The sequence below is a fragment of the Mytilus edulis genome, chromosome 2 (genome assembly GCF_963676685.1).
Source record: "Mytilus edulis chromosome 2, xbMytEdul2.2, whole genome shotgun sequence".
NCBI lineage: Eukaryota > Metazoa > Mollusca > Bivalvia > Mytilida > Mytilidae > Mytilus > Mytilus edulis.
This window is the reverse complement of record NC_092345.1, coordinates 57,956,146-57,970,075: the sequence shown is the minus strand read 5'-3', so window position 1 is coordinate 57,970,075 and position 13,930 is coordinate 57,956,146. Positions and strand designations below refer to the sequence as shown.

The 13,930-nt window shown below is 33.0% G+C and overlaps 1 protein-coding gene across 5 annotated transcripts in view; it reads left to right on the top strand.

Annotated features, from left to right (window-relative positions):
* LOC139512512 (protein slit-like) overlaps nucleotides 1-13,930 on the top strand; it is a 62,932-nt gene that overhangs the window by 37,971 nt on the left and 11,031 nt on the right. For all 5 annotated transcript variants that reach the window (XM_071300166.1, XM_071300169.1, XM_071300168.1 and 2 more), the window contains exons 4-8: nucleotides 566-637; nucleotides 1,679-1,750; nucleotides 2,309-2,380; nucleotides 9,657-9,817; nucleotides 11,045-11,212. In XM_071300166.1, coding sequence (XP_071156267.1) covers nucleotides 566-637; nucleotides 1,679-1,750; nucleotides 2,309-2,380; nucleotides 9,657-9,817; nucleotides 11,045-11,212 — 545 coding nt within the window. The remainder of the gene's footprint in view (nucleotides 1-565; nucleotides 638-1,678; nucleotides 1,751-2,308; nucleotides 2,381-9,656; nucleotides 9,818-11,044; nucleotides 11,213-13,930) is intronic.

Genomic DNA, 13,930 nt, shown 5'->3' with positions numbered 1-13,930 from the left:
TAGATGAGTTGGTAATACATTGAGCATCTATTGCTGCTTTAATTAAATATATTGTCCCGGAATAATATAATAAACATATGTGTTGCTCAGAACATAGAATGTGTAGTAAGGTTTCTTTTAAAAAAGATTGCACCACAGGACAACGTAGGTGTTTTTCTGTAGGGTGCTAGAATTTCTGTATCTCACGAATGCATTTTGCACAGGACCAGACTTAAAGAGAGACCAACCAAGCTAGTTACAATTCAATTCTAGTTTGATCAGTAGATCACTTAAAGGTTATTTTATTTCCAAACACATCAACAAGGTCATCATACTGGTGTCAAAATACCCAATTGTCAATTATACAATAAGATGAATTGACTGTTTTATCCAATTGATGTATTACTTATAATAATTTTACTTCAATTTCCTTTGTAAAGGTTAAATTATATGAGTTATATCCCCTTATATTGCTAAGTTGAAAATTATTGAATCAAACAAAATGTGTTCTCTATTTGATAGAAAATAGTAATAATAAGATTAACATATAATTTTCTTCATGTATATGATATTGCAATTTTTTCAGAGAATTAGATAATAACGAGATTGTCAGTATTACAGCAGATGCGTTTCAAGATCTTATATCGTTAAAAATCATGTATGTATATGGATTCAAAAAGCCACTATATTTTATTCACTGCATCAATGTAAAGAAGCGACTGCATATTTCTAGTGATGCATAATTATATGATTAGCAAAAAGTCGTCTAAAAGCCAAGATATTTAACATCTTTCATGTATGTGTTATGTATTTCAGTCGTTCTACTTGACAGGAGATAACTCAATTTTAAAAATGTTCTATCGACCATTACAAAATTAATGCATTATACGTAACAGACCTCGTGCTAGCTCGAATCTTAAGTTGATTCTTCTAGTCTGTTATCATATTAGGTACTTTTGAAACACATTTCAGGGATTTTTGTGATTTTACTTTTTCCTTGGAGGTCGGATTTTTTGTAATTTTACTCTTTTCTAAAGAATTGTTAACAATAACACGAAGTAATTCTTTCTAATCAGGTTATTTTGAGCATAAGTTACTATTTTCATGTGAATAAAATTTCCAGATTAAGTACTTATAGATTATGTTTGAACATCTCATCGGGATTCATGATCTTGCTTTAGCCGGTACTGCGAAAGTGATAAAAGCAATCGAGTTGAGATGACCAATGATAATCTGTTTATGGCTATCTTACCTATGACTACGATGTCAATTTTATGTCAATTACATGTTAATTTCATGTCAATTTCATGTCAATTTCATTAGAAACGCCACGTGCCCCCTTAGTTTCTAGCGATGATTTTTCATATCACTCGACTCCGCTGAGAAAAGACATTATCAGTCAGCAAGATCAAAGGACAATTTTGTAAAATAGCGATAATAGAAAATATCAATGGTTGAGTATAAAACCATTTACGCATTACATATATTTTGTCAAGTAATAAGTTGATATATACTGTAAACGTGTTTGTTTTGGTTTAATATCGGAATGTATGCTGTGCGCAATCGATTCTTCAAAGTAATCCAACGATTTATTGAAATAACTGTGTAACAATAAGCATATCGAAAGCATCACATTCGATACATTTCTCTTTGATTCAAACATAACGAAAGAATGAATTGTATACTTCTGTTTTTGTAGATTTCTAAACGATAACCAAATAACAAGTTTACCGTCAGGGTTATTTTCTGCTAATGTAATTCTTCAAAATGTGTAAGTAAAACGAATATCCTTCTTATGGTTGTTTTATTTTACGTTTTACACACATCTAGATTAAGAACACATCGTTTATTTACCTTTCATACATTTGTGTGTTATTTTACAGCAGTTATATTATTACTGAATATTAAATATGTGAGGTGTTTAAGCGCATATTGGCATATGCAGAGTTACTACGAAATGAAGTTAAATCCCCTAATAAGGAATCATATTTTTTCAAATCAATTTAAAAAAAAAATGTTGAAATATTCCTATTTTTTAGTAAATAATTCAGGTACTCGATTATGTTTGTTTGATTTTAGCCTTAACACTAACATGACCCGTTATTTTTGTCAATAGCATTATACAAAAGTATATAACAAAAACACAATTAAAAGCAAGCTCATACAATTCATTTAACTATGTTGTTTCTGTATTGGCGTCGATAAAACAAAGACACAAGTAAAATAGTAAAATAGTACATACTACCATGCTATTCTCGAATAGGTTATATTCTTTAACGTTAACTTTAAGGATTTGTGATATCTTAAAGAATCAATTTTTCAATTGCAGATATGTATATGACAATAATCTGACCACGGTATCAGCTGATGTATTTCAGGCGATAACACTTATAACAACAATGTAAGTTTATATATACGACAAGGGTACCTTATTTGCACATATTGTGACAGTTTTTCACCTTCGTTAATTCGGCAACTGTTTTCCTGCAGTTGGTATCGAAAATCCAGCTGACTTATCTGATCATGCCATACATTGATAGTTGCTGCGAAAAAATTTGAACGAAGAAAAATAATGCAGTCTCCACTCTTCACGTACATATTTACATGTATTTTGCAACAGTTAAGTCCCAGTCACACTGTCACTTTTCGATAGCTAGGTTGTAGTACGTTTAGAAATACTACGTTTCATGTATTTTTTTGACAATTTTTGACCGTCTGACGTTTTTTTAGGTTAAGCTATGTTCTGATAAGTTCGTCTATGCATTGCTACGTTTTATTAGGTTTTTCGATAACTACAAGGGGCATGTTTTACTAAGTTTTAATACGTTTTATAACGTGTAAACAACGTTGTACTACGTTTCAGCACGTATTACAAGGGGTCAGTACGTTTTTAATTCGGTTCACTACGGTTAAAGTAGTTTTCGCACGTTGTCCTACGGTTTCGTATGTTTGTTCTATGCAGTATCACTACGATGTAATCATTGACCTATGCAACGGCGTCATTAATTTGTAAAATTCAGGAAAGTCAGAGATCCAGAAATGGAGCAAAGTATCTCCAGAAAGTCAAGGAGAAAAGCTTCACTTTAAGAATTGTACGAACGATCCAATAGATTTGCAAACACAATATGCGTTATTTCTGAACGCCTTATTAAAAAGGATATTAAAAAATGAAATTAAAACTGTTATGCAGGAAGCGACTGTACAACAAATATATTACACATTAATGGTTAAACCCAAATCTGTACTACGGTCTATTTCCTTAGTATTCTCCACAGTATTTTCACGAAGGAAACACACATAAAGAAAAATATTTTAAAACACTTGGATAGATTACAAGATGACGAAAAGAAACAAAACTTTTTTTTGATAGAAATATCTCTTTTCGCTTTCTCTAGGTATACACAACAATGCACACTTGGAAGAGTCAGTACTCTGAACAATTAACAGGTTCCAAACTATTAAAACATATTCTGTACTGTGTTTGTTAATTTTATAAACATGAAACACAAAATGAAAAGTATAGAAAAGTATTAGTCGAACAAATCACGAGGTGTCTAGTCCCTAAACAAAAATACAGGTTTTTTTTAAAAAATTAGTGTCACCATGTAATAGATTAGGCTCCTTGCGATTGACATGGCCATTTTCAATAAGTCTATTATAATTGGTATAAAAAGATGTTCGAAACACCTTGTGATGTATGGCGTTGGGGTGCTGGGATAGATTTGACAACGATTAATTGAAATAACTGTGTAACAATAATCGACAATTTGTCAATTCCATCCTTTCATACTGCTCATAGACTGGGGAACTATTTTAGAAATTAATGGGTTTTAAGCCACAGACACACTGTCCCGTTTCAGCTATCCCGTGTTGCTACGTTTTCAAACGTAGCGAAACCGCAAAATACGTAGCGAATCGAATCAATCAGTACGTAATACGGCTATATACATGGATTGATACGTAATCGGTCCCGTTTGTATTGGTCAACACAAAAGAAAAACGTAGTATGAACGTAGAAAAGCGTATTAAAACGTAGAAGGGAACGTAGGAATACGTATTAGAAACGTACCTGATACGTACAAAAACGTATTTGATTCTAATCACTAGGTGTTATTACATTTTGGTACGTATCTTTCACGTTTCATTAGGTTTTTGTACGGTATATTACGCTTCAGGGTACGGTTTACTAGGTTTCATTTCGTTATTTTAGGCATTATTACGTGTCGATCCGTATTACTACGCATGTTTATCTTCTACGTATAATCAACTCACGTGTATCCACATTTACCGCCATTTGCTACAATATTTTGTCAGTCTAACAGACAACGGATGGAATTGACAAATCATGGATTATTGTTACACAGTTATTTCAATAATTCATTGTCAAATCCTATCCCAGTAACAGTAAGATCACAAGGTGTTTCGAACATATATTAAGACCAATTAGAATAAACAAATTGACCATGGCCATGTCTATTGTCAGGAGCCCAAGTCATTGCATGGTGACACTTATTTAAAACATACTGTAATTTATATTAGGGTCTCGACACCTCGTGATATGTTTGACTGATACTTTTCTTTACTCTTTTTCTTCTTTTTTTCTTCTTCATTTTTATCAATTTAACAAGCATAGTATAGATATTTTTTTTCATAATTTGCAACATGTTAATTACCCAGAGTTGCAGATGCCACTTTGTCTTTCAAGTTTTTATGCCTACGGTAAGCAAAAAGAAATCTTTTATCAAATAAAAGTTTTGCCTCTTCGTTATCTTTTAATTTATCTCTGTGTTTTTAAATATTGTTCTTTAAGTGTGTGTTCTGTCTTGAAAACACTACGGAGAATACCAATATCAAATTTTTGTCTTGCAGTCACTTCCTGCATAACAGTTTTAATTTCATTTTTTTTATATCCCCTCTTGATAAGGCGTTCGAAAAATAACGCATATTGTGTTTGCAAATCTACTGGATCGTTCGTACATCTCTGAACGCGAAGCATTCCTCTTTTAATTATGCCTAGTAGAGGATGGATGGCACGAGGATCTCTCTAAGTAATGATAATTATCATTTTATTTCGAAATGTCGTGAGATTTAAGATTCCTGTTTCTCTAAATTTTTGGCCTTTGAATACCAACTCATGATCAAAGGTTACACATAAAAAAACTGCATTTTAGTTTTCTCGAATGTACTTATAGAAGTGCATGGTGCCTGTTAGCATGTTCAAAAAAATTGTGCTGAAATGCATTTCATCATCGGTACCTTCGTTGTAAATTAAAAAGCCATCGTCCAATACACCTATAGAGGTTCGTTATTTTCTGTTTATGTTGGAAAGTCCTTAAAATAACTTAAGACTTCATAAATTTTCAGATTGGTTATTTCAGGTGATAAACTATTTCTCATTAGAGCTACAGTTGAAGTATTTTTTCAAATTTTATCATTAAACATCAATAATCAGGCGACGGACTAACTTTGCGGCCTCTGCCACGCCCACCATGACCCCTTCCACTACCTCCGGTCCTCATTAGAACGGTCTTGTTTAAAACACACTTAAAAGATAAATAATATACCGGTAGGAGGGAAATTGGAATCATAACGACAATATGCAGCGTAAAACATTTCAAAAGAGCAACTAACATAAAAGGGAAAGCATTGACTAGGTACCCACCAAGGCTTTGAAATTTTTTCTTGACATCTTGCTTTGAGTACAAAATAAAATCAAATTTTTTGACCATGCAGATAGGAACAAAATAAGCTAATTGAAATGACAGATGTATTAATATTAATAAAGTGAACCTCTGTTGAAGTCTCTTGATTTTCTGGAGTTACTTTGCTGCCTCTCTGCATCTCTGTTTTCTATGAATTTTATTAGTTAATGACGGCGGCGTTTTATAGGTCAATTATTGCAGCGTAGTGACACGTGATACAGCGTAGAACAAACGTGCAAAAACGTTGGAAAACATACTACAACCGTAGTTAACCGAATAAGAACGTACTGTACACATGTAACACGTACTGAAACGTTATAAAACGTAGTTTATACGTCATGAAACGTATTAAAACCTAGTAGAACATGTGACCTGTGTATTTATCGAAACACCTAACAAATAAAGGCAACAGTAGTATACCGCTGTTCAAAACTCATAAATCCATGGACAAAAAACAAAAACGGGGTAACAAACTAAAACCGAGGGAAACGCATTAAATATAAGAGGAGAACAACGACACAACACTAAAATGTAACACACACAGAAACGGACCAAGCATCAGACAAAATCCCACAAATATAACATCAAAACCAAATACATGAATTTGAGATAGACAAGTACCGTGACACGTCTTATCGCAATGTGAAATTACACTCAAAAATAAGAGAAAACAAACGACGGAACGTTAAAATGTAACACACACAGAAACGAACAATAATATAACAATGGCCATATTCCTGACTTGGTACAGGACATTTTTAAAGGAAAAAATGGTGGGTTGAACCTGGTTTTGTGGCATGCCAAACCTCGCACTTTAATGGCAATGTTAAATATAACATTGAAATGACAACATAATATTACAGGACTACAATACAAATAAATAGCAGAACGTATTAGACAAAGAAACACATGATTAATGAATAACAAAAAGCATCAGGTTTAAAATTCAATACGTCAAAAACGCGCCTCGTCCACACAAGACTCACCAGTGCCGCCCAGATGAAAAAGATCGAAAGCGAAAAAAAGTAACAAAACGTAACAAAACGTAGAAGAACAGACCAAAACGTGGCATTAACCTAGAAAAACGTACAGACCGTTACAAAATGACAAAAAATACATGAAACGTAGCATTTCTAAACGTACTATAACCTAGCTGTCAAAACGTGACAGTGTGACTTGGGCTTTTTAGAAACACCTGGTTTGATTATACGTAAAAGAAGAGAAGCATATGTAGTAATACGCAAAGACACGTAAAATGCCTTCAAAAACGTCATGAAACCTAAAAATGCGTATCATGAAGCGTTATATACCGTACAAAAACCTTATGAAACGTAGCAGATACGTAATAAACCGTAATAACACCTAGTGATTAGAATCAAATACGTTTAACTACGTATCGGGTACGTTTCTAATACGTATATCTACGTTCCTTCTACGTTTTTCTGCGCTTTTCTATGTTCATTCCACGTTATTATTTGTAGTCACGTTTGTATTGTGCAGATCACTACAAACGGGACCGATCACGTATCAATCCACGAATAGCTACGTAAATAGCTGTTTTAAGTACGGATCGTTACGATTCGCTATGTGTATTGCGGTTTCGCTATGTTTTGAAAACGCAGCAAAACGGGATAACCAAAACGTGTCTGTGCGACTGGGACTTAAACAAATTTATCGTTTGACACTTATTCGTATACAGAATTAAAGAACCTTTGACTTATTTTTAGTCTGCACTTCAGAATTCGTATTGTTATTAAGTAATCAAGCTGATTAAAAGGTGCACATTTATTCCCTGTATAATGACAAAGTTGAGGTGTAATTGTTACCCACGTTTACAGCAAGTCCTTTTAAAATACTTCATGTGGTTGTGTCCCTATCAGAGACAAAACCCACAGATAAGGTAACAGGGATCAGATAATTGTGTGTCATATACTATAAGAATCTGTATCGGATTCGAACTGGAACTTGTTAATTGGTAAAATTAATTATCTGGAAAACAAAGGTGCATGAAAAAGTTAAATTTTTTAATCTTCAATATTGTCTTATGATATTGATATATAAAGTTAAATTTTCGGTCAGTAAATCGATTGAGCATGCGCGAAGCGTATAAGACACGGATCGATTACAGTCTCCGAATTTGGATGTTTTCTAAAAAATGGCGTTTTCTTAGGGAAAAAAATGTTTCAAAGAAACATTTATGAAGTACAAAACACTATATATGCGTCTATATTTGTGATACGTCATATCTCAAATATTTCCGTGTGTTGTCCATATTCATGTTGGACATGAAGTGATGTGGTATTTAATTTAATAAATCAAAAATCAAAAACGTAACATACAGGCAGGAACAGCGCCGCTGTAAATTTAAATAAGACTACCCATCAGAGTTCAAATGACGTGGAATTGAGTAATTATAGATTACAGTCCACCCGTCAACAATGATAACCACTTAGACCTTATAGCCAGCTTTAAAAGGACAGGTCAAGAAATTAGAATTAAAACAATCTAAAAAAACTAAGGGCCTAATTTATAACAGAGGTGGCGTGAATCAGATGTGGATACTTAAAAATTCAAAAGATCTTTTAGAGTACATACAATCTAACTCTCTTTCATCTTGAAACAGTATTAAAACATTTGACTTTTCTACTCTGTACACAAGTATTCCACATTCCAAACTAAAAGACAAATTGAAAGAATTGGTATTACTTTGCTTCATAAAAAAGAATGGCCAACGTAGATACAAGTATCTTGTCTTAGGGAGGGATAAATCCTACTTTGTAAAGAATCACTCTGATTCAAACAAAAAATTTTCTGAAACTGATATTATCAAGATGCTTGATTTCTTGATTGACAACATATTTGTTACGTTCGGAGGACGTGTTTTTCAACAGACTGTCGGCATTCCAATGGGAACAAACTGTGCCCCTCTTCGTGTCGACTTGTTTCTTTATTATTATGAGGCTGACTTCATGCAGGAACTTCTTAGGAAGAAAGATAAGAAGTTAGCAATATCCTTTAACTCTACTTTCCGCTATATAGATGATGTTCTTTCACTAAACAATTCAAAATTTGGTGACTATGTGGAACGCATCTATCCAATCGAACTAGAGATAAAGGATACTACAGATACAGTTAAGTCGGCTTCATATCTTGACTTACATCTAGAAATTGACAATGAGGGTCGGTTGAAAACAAAACTTTACGACAAAAGAGATGATTTCAGCTTTCCAATTGTGAACTTTCCATTTCTAAGTAGCAACATTCCAGCAGCACCTGCATACGGGGTATATATCTCCCAATTGATACGATATTCCCGTGCTTGCATTTCCTATCATGATTTTCTTGATAGAGGTTTGCTGCTCACAAGGAAGCTATTAAACCAAGAGTTCCAAATGGTGAAGTTGAAATCATCCCTTCGTAAATTCTACGGACGCCATCACGAGTTGGTTGACCGTTATGGAATAACCGTTTCACAAATGATATCGGATATGTTCCTTACGTCGTAACTACAATCCCCTTCCCTTTCATGAATATGACCTACCGAATTAGACTATTTACCGGATTTGTAATCACATAAGCAACACGACGGGTGCCACATGTGGAGCAGGATCTGCTTACCCTTCCGGAGCACCTGAGATCACCCCTAGTTTTTGGTGGGGTTCGTGTTGTTTATTCTTTAGTTTTCTATGTTGTGTCGTGTGTACTATTGTTTTTCTGTTTGTCTTTTTCATTTTTAGCCATGGCGTTGTTAGTTTGTTTTGGATTTATGAGTTTGACTGTCCCTTTGGTATCTTTCGTCCCTCTTTTATAACATTAAGTATCGTTATAGCAAAATTCATAGATAGACGTTTAGCAGGCAGCTAAAAATATCTTTCTAAATTGCATCACAAACAGATGCGGTATGATTTTAACAATTTACAGAAGTACCAGACAGAAATAGTTAATAGTAAAAGCTTATTTTTCTTCATATTTTAGGCAACTGACAGGAAATCTGCTTGTATGTTGCACTATGACAGATTTGTTAATTTGGAAACACAACCAATCAAGTCTGTCTGACGGAACCTTTAAAGCAATGTGTTATGACTTTAATACAGAGACTGATATCCATTCATTTGATTCGTCAACTTGTTCAATAGGTGAGGAAAGTCAAACTCGCTCACAAACCTATCGCCGATCCCGCAAAAACAATTCAGAGAAAATATTTTAATACTTTTGTTTACTTGTTTTTTGAAATATTGCGTTCATTGTATACATGTATAAAGGGTAAAATAGACCAAAACGTCATTACAATAGTTTAATCAGATTTGTATTGAGGTAAAAATATTACCCCGTTTGGACAGGTTTGGCGGTGGAAAGTAGGGATCCTATTTATGTAACCGATCCCTCCTAAGATCTCAACTATTACAGGAAAATTGAATACATGCTTAAACTGTGCGTCAATCATACATGTACCACATCTCCTTAAAGTCCGGACTTCATCATGGTCATTTTTTTCACACCGAACAGCAAGTCTATAAGGGCCCCAAAATGACTAATTGAAAAACGATTCAAACTGGAAAAGCAACAGTTTCATCTATATAAAACGAGAAACACCAACACACGACAATCACTAAACATCAAGCTCCTTACTTATGACAGGTGCATAAAATGCAAAAAGGGGGGGAAGTTTTAACGGGCACAATTCGTCACCTAACCTGAGACAGTTAGGTAACATTACAACATAAAAAGACACACTATTAAACAGCAAAAAAATGACCGACCTTGATCAAAAAGATATCTAAACAAAAACAAGTAAACACAAATGTAACGAATAAGTTTGATCTATGACACACTATAAATACAACAATAAAACGTAGGTGTCTAGATGTTACAGATAGTAATAAAAAAAACGAAGAAAGGGTGTCGATAAGACAACATTTACCTGGGACAAAACGGCGTTACTAAAACAACATACACAGTTAAATTTAGATATAATAATTGAGCACCTGATTTCACTCCCGGTTTTTAGTGGAGTTCGTGTTGTTTCTTAATTATTATTTGTAACTGTTGATGTAAATGTCCTTTGATTTTGTGAGTCTTTGTTTACTCCTTGGTTTTGATTGTTATTGTCTTTATTGTTAGGAGTACGAAGTAACGATTAGTTTACAAAATTGATTAATTTGTATTTAGAGTACGAGGGTAGGAGTGAAACATATCATTTGACTTAGAGGTTATTTGCAATTTGTAGCCTACATTTGTTCATGATAAATAATTTTTACAACCTTCATATTATTACAACTATATTGTAAACATTTTACATTGATAAGTCACCATTATTAAAGTACGGCCATTTGAAACTGTTTTATCTACTTCTATGTTATAAGTTGCTGGACAGTGGAGTATGTGGATAAATTCCTCTTGTTCAGTGACATGTGGGGATGGAATAATTACACGAACAAGAACTTGCGATAATCCAGCGCCTTCAGACGGTGGTGATGATTGTTTTGGATCCAGTAATGAAACAGTACAGTGTAACGTAGACCCTTGTCAAGGTAAGATTTCATTAGGTGTGAATAAGTTTTTGAAGTTTGCAAATTCATTTTATGCAAAACTACATGTTATTTGAGCGCAGGTTTTTCCTGGTATTATACAGTTTAATAATGTCAGGTTTTTCCTGGCATTGTACAGTTTTATAATGTCTTGGTTAAGGTTTGTAGAGGGTCCAAAAATATATCAATAGATTTGTTCAACAAGTTGTCAAAATATTATTTGAATTATTTATTTTTTCTTAAAATAAAACCCAACAAATGAATGTCGGATATGTTTATAATCAAGCTATAGGTTATTCAAAGTTTTTATGTTTTGTATTATTTATAGATTGAAAAAATTGTGTAAAAGAGAGAAAACTAATAGGATAGAATTTTAAGATATAAAATTGCAAGATAGCTCTTATAGTTGCTTTCATTGAATGAAAACATATTTGGGGTCACGGGACTGATTTTCGTCATCTTCTTATAAAACAAGATTGGTAAATATTCTTCACAAGGTAGATAATCCGAGTTATCCCTCTTTATAACACGAAGCAGGAAAACAAGAATTATATAAAACGTTTTCTGTATTTGTAAATCAGTCGTAATAAGAAGAATAAACAAACTGTAATTGCAAAACTTTGTAATGCATGACATTTTTTTGGATATAGTTCAGAAGTTTGGGTTTATCTTTATCTAGTCATTTCACGACAAATCTTGAAAGAAATTAAACATTCTAGATACTTTATCATTTTTATAATTTTTAAAATACTATGTTTATGTCTTTATACTAATGCTAACATTTTATATCACAATGAATATTTTGCTGCATATTTTAGAACCATTATTAGAATATTTGAAATTAGGGATTATTATTATTTCATTTTGCTAATTTATTTTTTATTGCTGCTATTAATGCTTTGATTAGTGTGTGTTGATAAATCTATCCTTATTATATTTCTCGGATATTTATTTAGTACCCCGAGGAATATAACAATTGTTTCTACGCTGACGGCGTCCATATTAAAAATTGCACAGGGTTTGCCGTCCGCATGCAGGATAAAATTCTTGAAAACGAGTTTAAATACAGATACAGAAAGGATAATCATAACATGCAAAATGGCTGTTAATTTACTCTCCAAGAAAAATGAAGACAAACACTTTGAAATTAAATTAATGGTCGTCTAAATGATGTCCTGAACAAATTTTAACTCGACGCCTGTAAACCTGATGAGGAAATGTATAGCGTTAACTCGCTTGATTCAATTCGGTACTTTAATAGATGAAGAAAGTTTGCCCTTTTGAAATTAAGATCAATTTTACACCATAAATTATGAAGGCGTAAGTGAATCAAATCAAGTATAAAAATCTAACCTAACAAAACAGAAATCCACGCAGCACTTTCCGATAATTTCGGTTAAATTGACAGTAAAATATTGTATTTGTCAGTGTTTATGCAACCTCCCTGACTGATTCATATTTAGTTATAATATATGTTTTGTAAAAGAAACACTTTTTAATACAAAAGGGCTCATATTTTCTCAAAGAACTATATATCTATCAGGTATTAAATGGTCAAAACATGTCCAGGAATTTTGTAATATTCCTTAACACATCTAATATTATTCAAAATAAGTGAACCCCTCTTGTTTAAAATATGATGTATTTCTCCTTTATTTAAGTAAACAATTCTAAGTTTTCAAAGGTTTTGTATAGAAGCACTATTCGAATCCTTGGTATTTCTATTTTCTTTTACAACAACAAAATGATCCCTTGACTGAGGGAGGGTTGTTCCAAACCTAATGATAACCAACATAGGTCAAAGTACGGTCTTTTACATGGGGCTTCGATCCAGACCAAACCGCAAGCTATAAAGGACCCCAAAGTTATTAGTGTACACAATTCGAACAGTGAAACCAACGATCTAATTTATAAATCCAAACGGGAAAATACCAATGAACCACATCATCAAACGATAACTGCTGTATGACAGGCCCCTGAATCAATCAGGAAAGGTGCATAAACATGCAGCGGCTATGGATAGTGTTGATTCGCCAGCATACAATATAATTGCAGTTAAGGCAAATCCTTCAGATGTTCTTTGTACTTTATTCTGACAACGAACCTTTTTTGATAGGGAATATAAGTAAGGGGAAAAGAAACCAATGTATTGTTCTGTACAGATATTTCCGCTGTTATATATTTATATCGAAGCACTCCCACTTGGGATAAATTGGTTTCATGCTGAAAAAAATATTCTCCCAGATATTTATATTACACAGGTTAGACTGTGATTTTAAAAACAAATTTTCATCTTTTTATAATATTTACAAAAAAACGGTGCGGGAAATAGACATGATTACATCTCCGGAAGCGGGAATATAATTATTTTTTTTTTTAATCTGTTTTATAAAAACATAGGTGCGAGCGGGTCCGTCGAACAAGGAATTAAATTGGTGTGACCTGAATTTATTTTCATTCACATTTTTCCCTATGTGATATCTATATGCAAGCTGTCTGTTTTGAACAACTTGTAGCTTGATGAAAAAACGCGCCACTCATATATTTTTTTAATTAAAAAAAACCTGATTGAAACAACATTTTGACAAATTATTTTTAAGTCGAAAACCGCTATATTTCTCAGATTGACTGCTCTTTTAACAATATTGAAATGTAAACTACTTTGACAAACGCCAAACGAACCGGAAACAAAGTTCATGATTATTTACCGTTAATGATATG